Below are 20,629 nucleotides of genomic sequence, written 5' to 3' on the forward strand. Positions count from 1 at the left end.
ACTAATTATGTGAGATTTGTGACGACAAATGTAAAAAGTGCTATACAAATACATTTGACTTGACTTGACGTTATATATAATGATTGCCCCAGAACCGAATTTCAGCTTTTGGGTGACCAGACATCCTCTTTTTGGAATGTGAAAAATGCGTCCAGCTGGGATTTTGCATCGACATTGACCATTTATCTAACTGCTTAAGTCTTCTTACCTTCTTACCACCACTAGTGGTCTATATGTACCTGCATCTACCTCAACGAACTGCTTCAGTCCTGCCTTCTCACCGCCACTAGTGAAATACATGGAATTACAAATGAAAATATGGTCACCATATCCAGCCTACAGTATTCCAAGCTGAGGAAAACCAAACTACCACCAAACTAAAGTCTGATTCAAAACACCTAAGTCATAATTGAAGCCCAATTCAAGTAAGTCCCTTTGAAACCTTGTATAAATCTTACATCAACCCCAAATGATGGGCTTAAAAATAATGTACCCTTCCTAACATTTTCTAGCTCACCACTAGAACAGAAGCAGTATGCTGATTGAAAATGACTTTGTGTGTGTGTGTGTGGCAGACTAAGACTGACAGGGCTTTACATCATGCTGTTGCACAGAGTCTGGGGAACGTTTCTGAAGTGCTGGACGATTGAGCGCCATCCATCTCTCATTAAAATGCATTGCCTCCTCTTCGTCCTGTGCTGTAAGCATGTTCACATGTGGAACGTGTCCCTCAGAGAGGGAAAGCAGACACTGCGGCAGTGTGAAGAGGTTGGTAAAGAGGAACTGAGCCATGGCTGTGTTTGGCGATAGAGAGCCCTTCAGCTGGGCTGGAACAACTGATCCATGCTTCCATTATGAGACTGGCAACGAAAAAAGAAGACCCAATCTGTCTGATCTGTATACTCATCATGATTATGGGTGATCTTCTGGGGAAGACTTGGCTTTTACTAGACCCAGATTTTGCAGGGCTTTGCAGCAAGATCCTTTACTCGGGCACACACATTTACTTGCTTCACATGTGAACATCATGAATAAAATATGTTGGGCTACACAGTTGTTTGCAAAACAATGAAACTGAAATACAGATTGTGTATTTCACAATCTGCCATCACTGTATGACTGCCAAACAGTTTTACACAACAGCAGTTGACAGGAAAACAAAAATAAAAGTTTTACTTGTAAGCTAACTGGCATAACAATACACTATATTAATTAGAAAGGAAGCGAGCCAGGCAGAGTCCTTGTTAAAATCAGAATAAAAAACACTTTAAAGGAAATTGAGAGCTCAAAGTGTGAACTCAAAGGATTCGAAAGTGATGCTGAGTTGGCTTTTTCCTTGCTAAGCAGGTAAGGTAATGTTCCTACTTCTAAGACAGACAGCCTGGCTATCGTTGCTGTGGGTTTTGTGTGTATGTGCATTACAGTGTGGTACAGTACAGTTGTATTAGCAACTTATTTTCATAGCTGTTGTTTGAAAAAAAGAAAGCTAGTCACTATTCTCAGAAGTTTCAAGTGCTATTTGCTGTTGTTTTTCAAACACAATCCACACAACCACCTAAATACATATCTGAGTGGATGCTTTATATAGCTACTGGACTCGTGCTAACCAGCTGTACTCCTATAGCCAGTGTTTTATCTGTTGCTCAATGAACACAATGTTTATTTCAGTGCCATTACTCTCCAGAGAGGTTGCTAAAATAATTAGGACTATCGCTTTAGGAAGGTGCTCACTGGATACAGATGCTTGTATGCATAGCTATTTATAATTCCAACTTGTAGTGTGAAGAGTCTCAGAAACTTTAAATCAGTAACTGATCTTTATGTAAATCATAACCGTAGCTCAGAACTTTGATTTGCCAATTTAATTTTCCATTGCTCTCACACTGAGACACAGTCACATGACTGAATGTGATACATGCAATGGTTTTTATTCAAACACACTGTGTGGCAGAAACATGCCATTTTAAGGCCTAACAGAAGAGACTGAATTGGCGAGTCAGCATGTTTTAATGAACATTTCACAGTACATTAGAGATGGTTGTACAGTGCATACATTTAAAGTAATGGGTTAAGGGTGTATCTGTTGTAATGGCAGTCCAGTGTGAAATTGTTTGGGATTGTCTGCTGTCTTTGATCCTCTTGATTCGATTCGACGGATGCAATCAATATAATGCAATCAGCTAACAAAGCAATATTCGACAGTACAGGCCACTTCAAGGACGAGTAATGATCATAGTCTTCCTGATCAGGTTTTTACATGCAGGTGATTCTGCAGTCCAAGTAAAGCTGGCACATGTCGACAGTGCTGGCAAGCAAAGCTGATCCGTGCATGTTTGTCTACATCTTAGTCAGCTGAGTGTTCCAGCTTGCCTGCTTTTCCAAGGCTGTCAGCAGATGCGATTGTTTTCCAGGTCATTTTGGAGCTTTTTTATTGGTCCATTCATCCAGAATTATCTACACAGAGTACAGAGCAGCCACAGGGTTCCAATGAAGGAGAAAATGGACAAAAATGGAGATACATGTTTTTCATTGGATTTTATCTGGCATATACAGTCTTATGCAAACGTTTGGGGACCCTTGTGACACATTTCGGTCAAACTGTGGCAGTTGAGATAAGATTGAGGACCAAGAAAACTACTTGTTTGCTGGTAAGACAGGCAGGTTAAAAAACACAAATGACTGCCAATAACCTGCATGAATGTTTTGGGGCAGTGGTTGATAACAGGGTTGTGGGTTTGATACTTGGGCTCGGCTACTGTTGGGCCCTTGAACAAGGCCCTTCACCTTCACCATCTCTACTCTGCGGGGGCTGCAGCAATGGCTACCCACCGCTCCAAGCACGTGTGCTCACTGTCCACTGTGTGTGTTTCACTGGTGTGTATGTGTGTGCTCACTGCACGGATGCACTGCACTGTCCGTCACAAATGGTAAATATGGTTGTCTTATCTTGTGAAAATGGGGGTAAATGGTTCAATTGTGCAGCATTGGTAGTACAAACATATTCTACATGGAAGAATCATAAGAAAGAACCCTTTTCTTACGACCTCATCGCAAAACATAAACCCTTGAAGTATGCCACATAACATATAGGGAAGCCAGGTGAGTTTTGAAAATATGCTGTGAGCCGATGATGCCTAAAATAGAACTCCATGATCAGGAAAGGTGCACCTTGCCAGCTGTGAAGCATTGGCGTGGATCTATCATGCTTTCAGTTTGTGTTGTTGTCAGCTGCGTTAGCAATATTGCACAGGTGGTGGGAAAAAGTGGTTCCACAATATCAGCAAATTCTGGATACAAATGTCAGACCATGGGTCCTATCTTACACCCTGTGTAAGGCTCGTTGCGATGCTCATTGCTATCTTACACCCCGACAACAACCTATTTGCATGCCTTCCTCCTTCCTTCCTCCTGCATTGTTTAAATAGCAGCGGTGCTTGCAAATAGATCTACACCGATGGGCGTGGTGGTCTCGTAATGAGGTCTGTTCAGGTACATTTCTGGCGCATTGCTATCTTGGCAATGAAAAACACAGGTGCTCCACTGACTTAAAACAACATAGGCAGACGTTAACAGTCAGAGCTTCATTGCTATCTTGACAGTAAATTGTCACAGGCGCACCCCCGCCTGTTATGCACACATGGACATGCAGCAGTGCACAAACCTATAGCGTATGCCAGTTGGCAGCTATGCACAATTTTACATCAACAATAAACAGAACACAAAATATAATAACATCATACTAGCGGCCAGGCGTTCCACTGCTTCAGCAAGCCTTTCCAGACCGTGCGCAATGCACCATTGAAATAGTGCAAAATTAGACAAAATTAGACTAGCACTAGGCTCTTAAAGGGAATGGAAGGTGACACACTGACTGGTTTATTGCACAATATGCCCAAAACACACCCATTATTAATTAAGAGACTTAGTACATGCCTTTTGCACATTTTAAGTCGTGCAAGTCATACTTTCCCCCTCATTCCCCTTTCCTAAAGATAGCTAAAATAGGGCCCCTAATGTTAAAAGGCAGAAGCTGAAAACAGGACAGTTTTTACCAACAGGACACTGATTCAAAATATACCTCAAAACCACCATGAACTACCTGAAGAGACACAAGCCGAAGCTTTTGGAATGGCCCTCATAGTCTCCTGACCTAAACATCATAGAAGTATTTGGTGAATTTGTGAATCTGTGAATAAACCTTAAACAATCTGTGTATGAAAGACGACCTAAGAATATCTTGTGCGTTCTGCACAGTAAAAAAATAACAAACTCACAGATAGTGAGTAGTAGATTAGTTAACAGTTTGTCTAAGGCAGCAGCCACCCTGAGCTATACAGCTTGTCTGGCGCTTGTCTTGAGACTAATTACACCAAAGATGCATTACAGTAGGCGACTTCTGCAGCAGTCAGCGGAACATCAGCACATCTTGTCAAGAGATTTCCAACTTTTTCCATCAGCTGCAGCAGTTGAATTATCTGGACATTTATTTAATAAGAAACATCAATGCTGAGCATTTGTGGAGGAATTCCAGGCATCATCAGGGATCTACAACTAAACCTGACCTTTAGAACACTGATGTGTATTAAAAACACAAGAGATAGATAAGATCACGGACAGTGTTGAAGTTCATTGTTTTACTGAATAAGTCATCAAGCTGAAGTTGGATCTTATTCTGCACTTTCTTCTTCAGACTTTTCCAGCTCCCTTAAATAATGTGCCAGTAGGGGTGCCTGAATGTAGCTGCGAATGTAGGAGCGGAAAATTCCAATAAGAAGGCGAATAATGAGCCAACTTCGATCTGAAACAGTCACCACTGTCAGGCCTGTGTGCAACTGTGATTAGTGGGTTAGAATAAAGTAGAAATGGTGGTTCCCTTTTTTTTAATTCAATATAGCTTTGGCTTGGTCACATTTTCATTATCATCATCACCAAGCTAGAACCTAAAATCTAATTTTAATGCTGTTTCTGTTGTGTTTTGTCATGGTAAAATAACTAAAAAACCTCCATTAACTATAATGTCCATGATGTATTTATTTATGAGGTTAACACTGCCTCACATCTGTATACTGGTGCACTGGTGTTTCTGTCCATTCTTGTTAAAAAAAAAAGCAACTCAAAGGTGACTCAAAGATATGGAGGTGGTCCAGAAGCTCTTACTGAGAAAAAAAACACAAAGGAAAGAAGAACATCTTCAGATCAAAGTAAGGAGCTGCTGATGTTCTCAGAACAATAGACTAACCAACCCAGAGTCCAGACCTCAACATCACTGAAGGTGTTTACTTGGATCATGGGAAGCAGAAAATGCTCTCTGGAGATGTGGGTGTGGAGATGTCTGCAGAAACCCTGGAATTGAGTCTCCAGAAAATAATGGAAGCTGTTAAAAAGCTAAATAAAAATTGAGACTTGTTATTATATTTAGTTGTTAAAGTTTCTGCCTACTTTAGTTGGAAAAGTACATTCAGAATAAATTCTCATTATTTTTGCATGTTGCATGTTTGATCTACAAAGCAATCACAAGCTATTGTGGAGAGGTTGGATGTCATACACTGACTGAATTCAGGAAAACAAAAGCCCAAAAAAGTTTTTTGGGCTGTTTTTACACCACTTAAGCATAGATTTGCTTCATCTTTAATTCTAGAAGGCCTTACAGGGCATATGTTACCAGGGTTAACAGTGTTAACACTTGCTGTGGACAATTAAATGGCCTCAGTACACTTCGGAGCTGTGCCCTTGCGTCATGCAAAGTGTGCTAAAGAAAGACCAGAGAGAAATGCAGCCTTGTTAAGGATGAAAAAAGAAGCAGTGTTCATTATAAAGAACAAAGAGAGGGGAAAAAAGATTGTGACATTAGTTACCTATTCAAGTGCAGTGCTAGGCACAAGTAAGAATACTTCCTTCAGCTTGGGTGAGTTCAGTAATTACTTATTGTCTTGTTATTTTTATCCCTGTTTAATCCCCGTCCTCCCTCCAGTCCATACTGAGTTCAATTCTAATTCCTTTTGCTTTATCAAGTGGGGATAGCTATTAAAAGTATCACTTCTGAAAGAGCTTGCATACTTTTGTCTTGAGACAGAAAGTCTAATAAACTGCAGTATTTCCAAAATGAGATGGAAATTTCATATGTCTTAGTGTTGACCAGTTCTTCAAAACCATGAATTAGAAAGGTTGTGTAATGCATTAAAATCCTTAATATATCATCACTGTTCCGCAAAACCTAGTAACTAAAAAATAGCAACCTTACGTGAAAAGAAGAAAACCTTAATGGAAGTCAATGTAAAATTATTTTGTTTCAGGTCAGTATTTCTATTGGTCCATTCATCATGCATTTTACCCCCAAATTAAAGAACAGCTGCCAGATTTAAATGTCAAATGTCAACAAGTTAAAAACAAGGTTTTTACAGGACAGCAACGATATAGTTGTCTTTAAGAGGCCACATATACCTTGTTACTAGTTTGAGAAGTATTTCTAATGTATTCATAACAAGCAAGCATTAATCTACACATGTAATATAGACAGTGAATATGTGCTTATTCAAGATTGCTTACATACCCATCTCAATGATAAAATGAACTATCCATTCTGTTGCTCAGCGACCACAGACTAGACCACACCACATTTTTCAGAGACTTTAATTCAAGTCGCCATGTAAAGAAAAGACAACAACAACTTCACACATCACTGTAAGATATTTACAAGACGAACGTCATAGTAGGCCATACCAGTTGTCCACAATAATTGCCACAAAGTTCATAATGGAAATACCTGTGCGCTGTCCGTTTTATTTAAAACTCATATTCTAATAGTGTAGTAGTATCCCAGCTTTCCCAAGTGTTGTGCCATATTTCATCTTACATATGAAAAAAAATCTGAAATCTGATGAACATGGTACAGGATAAATATTCATAGAACACAGCCTGCTATTCTTGACAGTTTGTTTGCATTACACAGCACACACTGAGCCATTTAACATCACATTAGCATTAGCAAGTTCAGCTCATTAAATTCAAATCCAACAAATGAATAAGAATGCACAGCTGCTACAATAGGGATGTGTCTGTTTAGAACAAAATTAGCTTATTTTTGCTGTCGGTCCAAAACCAAGCATCTCCGAAAGGGCAGCTTTGCATGTAATATTTTAATTAGTTGATGACATTTTTAACATTTAGTTGGTATCTTATTTTTATTGCCTTTCTAACGGTCATGACCTTCGGAACACCGTAATACTTAAAAATACAAAATACAAAAATCATCTTCATGTTATAAATGAAATTTGTTGCATCTACTCACCCAGTAGTTTCTGCATGTGTTACAACCTTAAAGTAGGAAACATGGTCATATTGAAAACATCAAATATTAAACAAGTCTGCCAAGTTCTTAAAAGGTGCCCCAGAATGTCATGGCATAGTTGAAAAATGAGAGTTCAGTACATGGAAGTGAGATACCATGAACCTTAAACACTGTTGTGTTCTTCCTCAAAAGCAAAACCTACATGAGTAAAATTGAGCCGCACAAAGAGGCCCTTTCCAAAACCTTAAAATCTATGTAGCAGTCATTTCATGCCCTTTACCCGTAAGCATTTCGAGACTTAACACAGCAGTTACCGTGTGAGAATATGGAAGGGTGGCTAAAAACATTAGCTAACGCAAGTCAATTGGAAGAAACATGAGTCGGAGAACGGCAGACTAAAAGAAGCGGCCTTTATCCGCATGGCAGCCGGGGGGGAGAGCCGTGAGGGTTGTGAAAACGGAGTAGAGCTCGAGTGCTAGGCTAAAAGCTAACTTTACCAGATCTTCCTACACTCTATTCAGCTAGCTAACCTCACACAGTGCTGACTGGGAACCAACGGTAACATCATCTTGTAAGACAGTAACACCATCTTGTAAGATGCAGGAATAATTCACAAAGCTAGGCTAGGCTATGCAGCTGTGATGCATTACTGTGCTGCAAACCAGCCATTTAAAGCAGAGCTCATAACTCTTTGTTTTTTATCGAGACAAACAGGTCTCACGTGTACAAGAGATTTTTTGATCTCAACTGAACATCCTAGAAAAATAAAAATAAATAAAACAAATGAATAAATAAATAAATGAATTAATTAATAAATGTTGTGTTATGTTCTGAGGCAACATAACAGGGTTGTAAACAGGCTAATCAAATCTGCATTTGTTTTTTACTCCAACCTAAGTTACATATGTATTATTTATACATAAAAAAAACAAAAAAAACAAACAAAAAAAAACCCAACACAGGTCAAAATACTGAAACACTGCATTTTAGGCACCTTTAAAGTTCACTTTTATTTCCATTATCCATGGTGGTATAATTCTCAATACTGAGTCAACACTACTACTGCTACTACTATTACTACTACACATACACACACCCACGCACACACACACTTTAGCTATTTTTGAAACAATTCATGATGCCAAACAGTGCATACTCATACTAATATACTAATGATAATAAGTTAATGTTTTCTTCATAAAGTTGAAAACTGGCTTATTTCCAGGCTGCATACTTTTTTTTTTACATTATCAACAATATGAACTGTAAAGATCATCTAAAGAAACGACTGTTCGAAGTTCATCTCTATCTTCGTCAGTCATTTGGAGGTACTTGCTGTTCACACAGAATCATCAGTTTTCCACACAGCATAGGTGGGAAGAAGAAATTTTTAGGATGTCAAACTGAGGGGAGGTGGGGCTACAGACATGTTTCTCTTTTCCAAATTCTGCCATAACACCTTTTAACACTGGCACATTTGCTGTTAATGGAACTAATATGGGTTAGTAGGGTAGATCAGTGACATAACATGAACAACCCTTTATGGACAAAAGTATTGGGACACCTGCTCATTCATCATTTCTTCCACAAATAAGGGTATTAACAAGAGCTTATCCTGCCTTTGTTGGATTAACTGTCTCTACTTTCCAGGGAAGGCTTTCTACTAGATTTTGGAGCATTGCTGTGAGGATTTCAGGATCTTCAGCATTCAAAAGCATTAGTGAGGTCAGGATGTTGGATGATCACTACCCCAGGTATCGGATGGAGCACCATTTTTCCAGAAAACACAGTTCCACTGCTGCACAGCTCAATGTTGGGGGATGGGATTAGGCATGGTGCCAATAGGTTCACATTTACTTCTCCAGGGAATTGACAAGCTGTGTGCGTGCATTTGCACATCTGTGTCAGCAATGGGTGCAACTTAAAGTAGCTGAATGCATTCCTTAAAAGGGGTGGACATAGAGTGTATTACAGTCTCACGATTTAACACATATTTAAGCATGTAAGGGAATGAGCAGATCAAGGCCAGGTGAGCATCCCTAATTAATTCCAGTTAACTCTTCTGTTTATGTAAAACTAGGAATGCTTTATCAGACAGTTCATCTGTGAAGCTAAGAGAGAGTTTTGTTGCTGTCTGGACAAAACCTTCAGAATCCTAGTATCTCCACAGCAGAAGATTTAGAAGATTTAAATATTCGAAACATGTAAATCACAGCTAGAGATGTATGGTTAGTTAGGACAGCCTAACCTGGCCATGTTGGTGGTTGTTTCGCTTGTTAATTATTTAGTGGACAGTAGAATGGCTGATCTCTAAGTGTTCTGAGATCTTTTTAAATCCCTAAAAAATGTATTTCTAAAGGCCTCATGAAGGTCTTTGGATCTCACCATTGTAATAACGCTTACTTTCCCAAACAAGAGCAAGAACTAAAGTAAATGTCTGGGGTTTAAATAAGATAGACTCTCCTCTCTAATCATCTGCAGCTAATGTGGTACACCTGATTCTAATTTTAGGCATTTGAAGTAGTTATAGATGTGGGGGTGTTCTAACCTTTTCCTCATGAGAAAATTGCGCTTCTATTAGTTACATTTTGCAAATGATATTTAAAAAGCCTTTCCTCAGTTTAATGTTCAGTTATATTACCTCCATCTCCCAATATTGTTCAACTGAAGATCTAATGTCCAAAGACAAAGGTTTTATGGGGTGTCCTAACCTTTTCACGTGACTGTAAGTAGAAATTCAAGGTTATGTTCTGACACTTGCTATGGATTTTTCATCATTATGAAGCAGATAAGAAGCTGGATGGATGGATGGATTTAACACTTCACAAAGTTTGTTGACGTAGGCTATGGAAATGAAAGCTGTCGGAAACATTTTATGAATGTCCACTTACAATTGATGATAAACTGTTTGTTGTTTTGGGGAGAAAAACATATTTCCTTTATATGGTTCTTTCAACTAACAAATACAACATGACTGAGAGGTACGACTGGGCCAAGCAGGAGACGAAATTGTCTTTTAAAAAAGAATGCTGCCACTTTTCAGCACTTACACAGAGAGGACCAGAAAGGCTTCAGCCTTTCTAAAAGGAAAGTGCTCAAACAGCTCTACATGGCAGAGAAATATGATTTCTCACTTAATGCTTCTGATGGGAACTACAGAAATAATTACATACATTCTACAAACATGATTTGGCTTCAAACGTAACATCACAAATTACCTAACATCACGGTAATTCTCTGTGCATTGCTCTTAAAGGCAACTCTGACAAGGCTTAGACTGCATCCAAGCAATTCTCTGCCAACCTAGAGGTAAAGGAGATGAGTCAACTAGCAGAAGGTCGTGGGTTCAAATCTCATTACTGGCTGGGTGCTCCTGGTCTTAACCACTTAACTGCCCCCAGGTGGAGCTGAAGTTCTGGAGTTTCCAGACTGGGCCCAGTTATAGGGAGCAAAATGACCAATTTCCCTTAGAACCAATAATGTATAACTTCTGTTTACTCTTTCTATTAATATGTTCATTTATAGCTATGCAGGTTGTTATTTCTAACTGGTACTAGAACCAAAGTTTTATTTCGCAGAGTGGCAATCTGGAACCAACACCTTAAAGCCATACCATTGATATGTATGTAATAACAGTTCCAGGAGCCTGGGGTTATGGGTTTGATCTTCGCTTAGGTCCTCTGTCTGTATGGAGTTTAGTATGTGTCTCCCTGTGTCCTCCCCATGGGTTTCCTCCCACCACCCAAAAGCAAACACAGGAGGTTAAGTGGCTATGCTACATTGCTTCTAGGCATGAGTGAATAGGCGAGGTGAAACGCTGTGTGTGGTACCCTGGTGTGGTACTCGGACTGGTGCCCTGTACATGGGATATGCCTGCCTTGTACACACTGATTCCGGATCTACCGCAACCCTGACCAGGAAGAAGCGATAAGAAGATGAATGGCAGGAGAGCTAAATGCATGGCTGAAGATGGCTCGCAAATACTTGCGAGAACACAGTGTACACAACTGTACACAGTTCTTGATGCTGAATGTTGCAAGCCTCCTCTCAAAGAGAAGCTTCCCTTAAGCTGTCAGGATGACCATAAACTTAACCTGAAAAGAGCTTGAGGTGTTGACTCTCAAAACTAAGCGCCATCTGCAAGCCATTTTCTATATTAAGCATTCAGAAATGGTACCATGAATATATTTGAGAAAGAAGTATGTCCACCTCTGAAATACTGGAAATGGAAAACTGCAGATGTGTGATTATCTCCTCACACGGACTCATCTTTACGACCTCAACCCAATCGCGACTAATTTGAGACAACTCTCCCCACCTCATTCAAGCCACACGGTTGTTCCACCTTCATTTCCAAGCTAGACTCAAGCAATACTAAACATGCCTGCATTGGCCCCTCCTGCAGCCTGGTCTGAAAAGTTCACCCTCTTAGCAGAGACGCTATACGCACTAACATCCTCCTGCTCTGTCTCGTATTCGGGACTTTCGTGGGACGAATCTTTGATGACGCTGTAGTAGACGGGGACGCTGTGTTTGGCTGCTTTCTCCTTGCTGGAGCCACTCTTGCAGTGGCAAAGCTTCTTGAAAGCTGTGCGGAACTTCTGGGACATGGCGTTGTAGATGATGGGGTTGATAGCGCTGTTGGTGTAGATGCTCATCCTGCAGAAGAGCAGGAACCAGGTGTTGAGGTAGGGAGGATTCATCAGTGAGTTGACCACCACCAGAGTGCGATAAGGCATCCACAGCAGAGCAAACAAGACCACCACCACTGCCAGCATCTTAGTCACCTACAACGACATAGGGACAGCAACAACACTGAGATACTAAATACAACTAAATGCATGTTTTGATCAAATGCCTGAATTTAGAGCACATAATTAATTCCAAGTGTCTTATAATTTGTATTTGTCAACGGTTACACAGTTAGGATAGACAGCTTTGTGGTAAATACATTATTACTAAGGTATGTCCAACCTGCCTTCTTTTGATTAGCTACAGCAACGCGAAGTGTGCTGTAATACGTTTGATTAGTTTATAGAACTGGTAATTAAAGGCGCAGTAGTCAATTTTGGCATTAGCACATGTGTTAGGTGCCTGAGAAAGCCTGTTGGCTCTCTGCACCAGAGCATTGTCTGTGTTTACACTGACAGACACTTTGTGAGACACTACTCAACGCCCCATTACTTCAGCCCTATCTCATCAACACCTAATTACTTCACCTTCATCTACTTACTTAACGCCCCGTTACTCCACCCCATGTCCATCTGTTTGACTACCAAAACATAGCAGAATCTGGTCAGCACTCAGCATCCATCACCGTGCTGCCAATAAACTGAATTTGAACGGAGAATAAGTGACATTACAGATGCGTAAATTTGTATACTGTGTAAAACTGCTTGAGTGGAAGACTTTTTTGTTAAGAATTGAGTATGACTTAGTGAGCTGAGTACAGCTTTGGGTGAACCTCCTTTAGAGAAATATATACATAGAACAGGTCAGCTGTAGACAGTGATTCTATTTATCTAACACAGGCAGTGACTGAGAACTTCTCAAGAACTCTTTACAAAAAATAAGGCAGAGATTACACTCAACTGTTTTCACAGCAGTAAATTGATACTAGCTGAATTTTAAGTGTTTGTAGTTTTTTATTTTACTTTTCAAAAGCTTTTTTAGGGTAAAATGTTAACACTATCACAGCCATCAGACAAGGGAGTTTGATGCCCACTGTGTTGAGTACTTAGGTAGCATGATTAGGCAACAAGTCTCTCTAATAAAGTGGTATTGCTCTCTATAAAGAAACATGCTTTGTGTTCATGGGTGGGAATGGAAGGCATTTAAGAGTTTGAACTGCCACATTATATGATACATTTATCAATATTTCCAGATTTATTTCTAGTATATGATTGTACATGATATTCTTTGTATATTTAACTTAATGGAATTACTATATGAATAAAACAGTGTTGTTTACCTGAGAGATGTTTAACTTACAGGTATGTTTTGCCTGTAATTAGGAGCATAATGACAGACTCAACAGTTAATGCAATTGCGACACACTGCTATCTTCTGAGAGGGCTACACTATTAGCAGTTTCTGGTGGAATATTGCAGCTGTCATGTTTAATGTCATGGTCCCTTGCCTCACAGAATCCTCTAATTTCTTTCTGTCTGATGAAACAGTCTGCTTTTGACTGCATTTACTGGTCATTATAATTTGATATTATTATAATTATAATATTACATTTTTTTTGAGGTTATACTTGAACACAGGGTATGCTTCTGATTATCTGTACTGAATCCAAATACAACCATTATTTTGTGGAAATTGAGTCATTTAGAATTGAGTAATAAATAATTGCCCTTAATAGTATCTGTGCAAAATAATAAAAAGGGGAAGTTAGTGAGAATAATACCCAACCAAAGCTGTTACTTGGCACCAGGTAACAGAGAGCTTTTGCCTTATAAACCATCAGGAGTTTTTGACATTTAATGATATTTGCTCCAGCTTAATCCCTTCAAGATTATTTAGAGAGAAGTAGTGATGCACCTGTTTTCTGGAGGAAACTGCACCCTTGTTCGGTTTGCAGGAGACCTTCACTGTGCTGTTTGTCCGTCCCTGGTGGATTGAGTCGTTTCCTCTTTCTGACAAATTTGAAGGTAATGGGTTCATAAACAATATTCTAGCAATCAGTCCATACAGCACTGTAGCAACAATAAGGGGAATTACATAAAACAATGTGAAGTCCAAAAAGTAAATCGGCATGTAGAGGTTCCTTGACACCCGATAGCCACAGCGGACAATGACCCCATTAGCGTAAACCATCTCATGTATATCGACGAGGAAAAACCACATGATGCAGTAGAGAGATGTGAAAATCCAGACGCAGGCAATGATCTTTTTCGCTCTGGACACTGTGCATATGAACTGTGCCTTGATGGAGTGGCATATTGCGATATAACGCTCAACCGTGAAAGCTGTGATGGAGCAAGAGGAAACATTGATGCCCAGGTACTGCAGGTAGGTGATGCACAAGCAGCCGGCATAGCCATAGATCCAGGAAGAAACAACTTCAGAGATGTTGGGCAGTCCAGCAGCCAAAAGAACGATGAGGTCTGCAATGGCCAAACTGACCAAATAGCAGTTGGTTGGAGTCATCATATGTTTGGTTCGGAGAACCACTAAGACCACCATGACGTTGCCGGCTATTCCCACTCCACAGATCAGCAGCGTGAGGAATATGGTGATGACCTGGACTTCCAGAGAGTTTTCAGGCATCTTAGCCAAAGGTTGGCTGTTGGTGAAGTTCACAATGCTGCTGAGAGTAACATTCTCCATTGTTGAAGGAACCAGTGGCTTCTTCTTCTTCAGTGTTGATGAAGAGTCTCTGGGGAGATGATCTTTTTTTCAGTATCAGTTGACACCACAGAGATCCTGCAAAAGAGTAGAAACGCGTCTTATTTCAGAGACAGTTAAGAACTAATAAGTTGGATTAAGTCAAAAGTTAAAGTCCTGCAATGCTCCAGTCATGTCTTTCTTTTGAACAGGCTTATCTAGGTGTCTGGCTAGCTGAGAAATCCTGTCTTGTACCCCCCACCCAAAGAAATCAGTTAACATACAAACAAACTCACCATAAATAGATAAATGAGGTGAGAGAAATTGGACAAGCCTGATGCGAGAGAATAGTACGATAAACAAGAACTCCTCAACTTTCAAGCATCTTCTATGGGATGCTCTTGGTGCTGCAGCAACCGTCAAGAAGTAAAAGGTAAAAAAAGTGCAAACACCTACCATGACTACATCCTTTTTGATTGACAGAACTTAAGCTCCTCTGGTCTTGAGTGCTGGGTCAGAGCTTAAACAAAGCAGCGTAATGTTCCTCAGTGTGTTCCTCTCCACAGAAGTACAGCTCCTAATGAGGCAGCAGCATGCTGCAGAGTGCCAGCACTGCCTCTGCTCCCCCTTTTTTCTCCCTCCCTTCTTCTTCATCTATCCCTCTGCCTCTCTATCTCATCGTCCAATGGCTACCCCTCCCTTTTTTTTTACCCCTGCTCAGTTGTTCCTCGATCTCTCACTCCCACTCTTTTTCTGTCACGATCCTTTCCCTTTTTCTGTCTCACTTTCTTAACAATCCCTCTCATTATCATGCCTTATTATAAAGTCAACGAAATCTCAGACATTTAGCTCGATCTCACAAAGCCTGTAGATCATCTACATATTTCTGATGTGCTTATTCCATTATATTCTATTTTATTGTCCTTTTTTGAACTGTCCTAGTACCACCTAGGAGTGCAAAGAAGAAGTAGAATTGTGTAGTTTGTTCCAGCTGTTTTGGAAATCCCTTAGTTGCAGTAGATGAATTTTCCTTCAACAATTGGATGGAATTAGATATATATTTTGAAGAATGAAATTCTTGAATTACAAACCCCAAATCAACCAAAGCAAGCAATCATTTATAATAGTTTTTTTTTTACTTGTTTACTTGTTTATGTGGTATTTGTAGTGTGGTGGTTCAGTAGGATGTCCTGATATAGTGAAAGATGCAGTTGTGCAGAAGGGCTTTTGTGGAAAAGAATGGATTTTTTTCACAGAGGAGAGGGGGAGGGTTTCTCACTACACCCCTTTTACCCCACATTGCTCACTAGCAGCTCAACACAGTGTCTTAAAATTCGACATACAGAGAGACAACAGTGTAATAGTTAAAGCACCACTTTGTAGTATAACAGCTTCAAAATCATGCTGATTCGCCATTAACCGGTCATAGGAAGAGTAGCAGGGATGTCCCCATCAAGTTATTTCGCACCCCTGATTATATTCAAGTCTCTTAATGCTGAGTATCAGCCGATACCAATCTGGTCTTTGTGTTTATATAAATAAAAACAGCTACACAGTTTAGATCAAATGAGCTGAGCTTCATTAATAGAGACTTAATTAATAGAGACTTTTCTTAAAAAGAAAAAAAAGTTTTATAGTGTTTTAATATCTTATAATACAGTCTGACTCTCCTCCCTGACAATTCTGCTTCCAGTTTCTTTACAACACTTCAGTCAAGTGGCTGTGTGTGTGTGTGTGTGTGTGCAGCGGTAACTGTTACACACTCTGGCCTGATATCTGTTGTTGTTTGTTGACTACTGGTCTATAGTGGGTAAATGGGCTATGACTTGGGTTTCTATAGCAAGTATGTATTAGCATTAGCGATAGCCTCCACTTGATTTCAAATGTATTCTTCAGTGCTGGTTTAAAAGCAAAAATAAAAAATTTAAAAAATGTGCGGTTCTCCCACTGGAAAAAAAGAAAATTTCAGTTATAGTTTTATAAAGTTTCAGATATTATGGTCTGTTTTCATGTTCCACTCTAAAAAAAAAGTGGAATTCTAAACTCTTTTATTTACCTTCTGAAAACGCTCCACAGTTCTGCCGGGTAGGCAATAACGTCCGCTAATGCCGTCTTGAGGGCACCAGCTGGTGCTCTTTACACCATGGTTAAAATTTGATTGGGATTAAAATAGCCAATACCTGATCCATTAACATATGCCTGAATCTGATCAGGACATCCCTAGAGAGTAGTGCTACTATTGTTGAAACTGCACTGTGTAACTCTTGCAAAGTGGACAAGACAACGCTCCAGAGAATGGCATAACTCTGTGACCAGAGTCATAAAAGTGTAAAATCCTGTTATTACGCTACCAGTTCTCTCAGCTTGCAAATGCCAATTCTCACATAATGCTCCTTTAATCTGATAACATTATAAATTTGAAAGAAAAGTATTTTCTGAGGATATTTTCATTTAAAATATCAGAGATGATTTTCATTCTAGACAGGCTTTGATAATATAGTGAACCTGGTCTCCAGTCTTGGTCTTTATAGCGAGCCGAATCAGTGACTGTTCCATCCTCACCAAAACAGAACAGAAAGAACTCATCTAGGTCTTTCAGAGTGACTAATTCACTTTGATAGCTTTCAGACAGAGATGCATTAAACTGGCTGGCTGTGTTTTGACTCTTTTGTGCACATTCTCTGCTCATCTGCATAAAAAGGTACTTAGAAAACCCTCAGAAGTCTCAGTTATCACCAGTGATCAACAGCATGTTGTATTTCAGTCATAATCACTTCCCTATAGTAGCGCTTTGAAAGGAACTGAGAAACGGTGTTCAAAGATTCTAGACTTTTAATTATGTAGAAGATTTTGTATTTTATTATGGTACAGGGTTTGATGTGTTTACAGTCTCGAGGCACAGATAGATCATCCTTCATGTTTTTGAACCAGGCACAGTAGAGTATAAATGAAATGTAAACATAGTGACTGTGTGACTTAGTGTATCAGTATAAAATGGCATTCAATAATAATCTTAAAGATGAAACATTATTCTGTATACAGTCAAATCCAGAAATATGGAATATGGATATAATGGTCACCCTTAATGAACATACATTCAGCTAAAATAAACATATGCATTGAGTGATATGTCTGGCTTAAACAAATGAGTAAGACTAATGCTTTTATTTTCAAAAAAGGATTTTTGGAACAAAATCAGGGTTTCTTAACAAATGCAGATTTCAAAGATGTTGGCACCCCAGATTTCAGTATTTGGTGGAGCCTCCTCTTCCCCTTTCTTTTGGAGAACACTTGTGGAAAGATCTTGGATCACTCTTCCATGCTAAACTCATTGAGATTCTTGGGTTTTCTCCTGTGAACTGCCCTCTTCAGATAAGACCACAGATTTACATCTGGGTTCAAGGCCAGAAGACTGAGAGGGCAATTGGAAAACCTTCTTTTTGTGTTACTTCAACCATGTCTTTGTCGATGTTTATGTGTACTTTGCGCCATTGTCCTGTCTTTGTCCATTGTATCAGCAAGGCCCAGTTTCAGCGTCCTGGCAGAGGCAACCAGATTTTCAGCTAAAATGATCAGATATGATCAATTAATTATGCCACTGACTTTAACAAGAGCCCTTGGACCAAAGGCAGCAAAACAGCCTAAGATTTAGAAACACCATATTTTCCCCTGTGTATGAGGTGTCATTTTGACCTTTGTTTCTGCCAAACATGACATTAGTGTGTATGGACAGTGAGCTCAAATCTGACCAGCTGCAGTTCCAATGTTATCTGGCTCACATATTCACATATTTGATTAATGCTCACTTTCTTGAGGGGTGCCAATATTTCTGGAGCTGACTGAATCTGTCTCTGCTTTGTGTCTGCCTCTCTCTCTCTCTCTCTCTCTCTCTCTCTCTCTCTCTCTCTCTCTCTCTCTCTCTCTCTCTCTCTCTCCACCCTCTCGTTCTCTCCTGCACTATTACTTCTCTTTGTCTTCATTTCTCTGCTTCTTCTACTTTCCTCTGACTCTCTGTGTTTCTGTCTGCTGAACTCTTGCTCTGACAAACAATCTTGCTCTAATTTTTTGGGTGTCTCTGCTGCTGGGCACTAAATTGCTGTCGTAATTTGGGACCAACACTCATTTGTTGCTGTGTGGGTTGTTTGTGTTGTGCTACTCCACAAGATCCTTTCATTTGTTTGGCCGTGGGTGTTTGAAAAGGTCCCACTGGCCTTTCCGTGTACCTTTTGTCAGCCTTCTCTGATCACTTTCCCGCTCATGCGTCACTATCCCTCGACCACTAATCCAGAAATAGGATTACTCTGGAACAGAGGCTTGGAACGCAATTGCTTCCAAACATTTCAAATGTAAAGAAATTAAACAGAAGTTTCAAATGTGCTTTCCTTGCATTCAGAGAACCATCCAGAAGCTCTTCACTCTTTAAAATAAAGAGTGAAGAACCATATTTGGTTCCCTTAAGAACCATATTTGTAATAGAGAGGTTTTTAGGGGCTAAAGAAGCTTTACATCAAATGAAGGTTCTTCACACTTACAAACATGTTTCTATAGAGAATCCAATGTGGTCCTTCTATGGCATCACTCAAAGAATCTTTTGTAGCACTTTTCTTTTTAAGACTGTAGAAAAACATGATTTGAGAGCTTTTATTATTTTAGATTTTTCACACTACATCCAATTAACATAATAAATAAGTCAATTATTCAAATTAATAAGCCTGACACTTTTTAAAATTATATTTCATGCTTTGTTGTTGCCTTCTGAAATGTTAGATGAGTCACATCCTATCTGCCAACATTTGCAATTCCAATTTTAATATGCTTTCTTTGGAAGTTTGTTTCCTTTACAGATCAAGTTTTTTTTAACATTTAAATACATCCTAATCCCAGGAACTATGAAACAGATCTCAGGGCAAATAGCATAGCACAGATCTACGAGCAGATCTAATCACCTCATCACAGACATCCTCCATTCTCTAGGAGTTTTATGTCAGTTATGTATCTCACTGAAACTAACCTCATGCTTAGAGTCTTGAAAGTATATGGAAAAGTTCTGGTACACCCTTCATCCACTTACTCTTTCATTCCTTACTAAGATGAAGATTGCAGATATCTACCTATGTACTACAGTCATAAGTAAATTCTCAGAATTCTTAGACCTGAATTCAGGGTTGGGTAACGGAATATGGCGCAGTGTAATCAGGATACACAAAAACAGAAATCAAGCTTGTGTTTGTGAGATCAAAGACGTTATAAGGAGGAGGAGACCGGCCACTGGTTGAAATATGAATGGGGAGGAACCCCTCCTCAATGTGGAGATCTACACAAATGTAGAAGTCAGAACAATGGTTATTGAAACCATGTAGATGAGCTAGCACTGCTGTATGATTAGCTGAATGCTGGACGCGCTGTTGTCTATATCTTTCTATCTGCTGGTAAACGAGTGTACAGGTGTGTTTCTGTGTGATATTTTAGTGCCAGTCAAGTCAAGTCAAGAGGCTTTTATTGTTATTTTAGCTCCGTACAAGTACACAGTGGAATGAAATTTATTCCAGATCAAAGGTGCGGCATGGAAAAAAAAACAATACAATAATACCATAAATCAATATCACAATATGGTTGGGAGTATAATATGCATAGATATTTAACATGCCATGACATTATATGCAGGCAGCTTATAACGCACATGAAACACAGCAGGTACTGAGTCAGAAACGTATTGAATACGTAAATAAGATGCAGACAGATTAACATGCTATGAGTTGCGGGACACAGCTATTGCAAAAATGCTCCTGTAACCTCTGCAAGACGGCAGCAGTGCAAAAATGTCCATGTGAGGAATGAGTGGGGTCCTTCACAATGCTGATGACCTTATGGGTGCAGCACGTTGTGAGGGGAGAGAGACCTCTATGATCTTCTCAGCTGTCCTCACTATTCGCTGTAGGGTCTTGCGGTCTAAGGCATTGAAATTCCCAAACCAAGCAATGATGCAGCTGCTCAGGATGCTCTTCACAG

The 20,629-nt window shown here is 39.6% G+C and overlaps 1 protein-coding gene across 1 annotated transcript; it reads right to left on the reverse strand.

The window, feature by feature from the left end:
• Positions 1–6,721: 6,721 nt before the first annotated feature.
• LOC140557288 (thyrotropin-releasing hormone receptor) lies at positions 6,722–15,175 on the reverse strand. The gene is made up of 3 exons (XM_072681587.1): positions 15,077–15,175; positions 13,835–14,719; positions 6,722–12,075 (listed from the first exon to the last, which is right to left on the reverse strand). Exons 2-3 carry the CDS (start codon positions 14,621–14,623, stop codon positions 11,653–11,655), a joined length of 1,212 nt encoding a protein of 403 aa, XP_072537688.1. The 5' UTR covers positions 14,624–14,719; positions 15,077–15,175; the 3' UTR covers positions 6,722–11,652.
• Positions 15,176–20,629: the final 5,454 nt, after the last annotated feature.

The sequence above is a fragment of the Salminus brasiliensis genome, chromosome 6 (genome assembly GCF_030463535.1).
Source record: "Salminus brasiliensis chromosome 6, fSalBra1.hap2, whole genome shotgun sequence".
Taxonomy (NCBI): domain Eukaryota; kingdom Metazoa; phylum Chordata; class Actinopteri; order Characiformes; family Bryconidae; genus Salminus; species Salminus brasiliensis.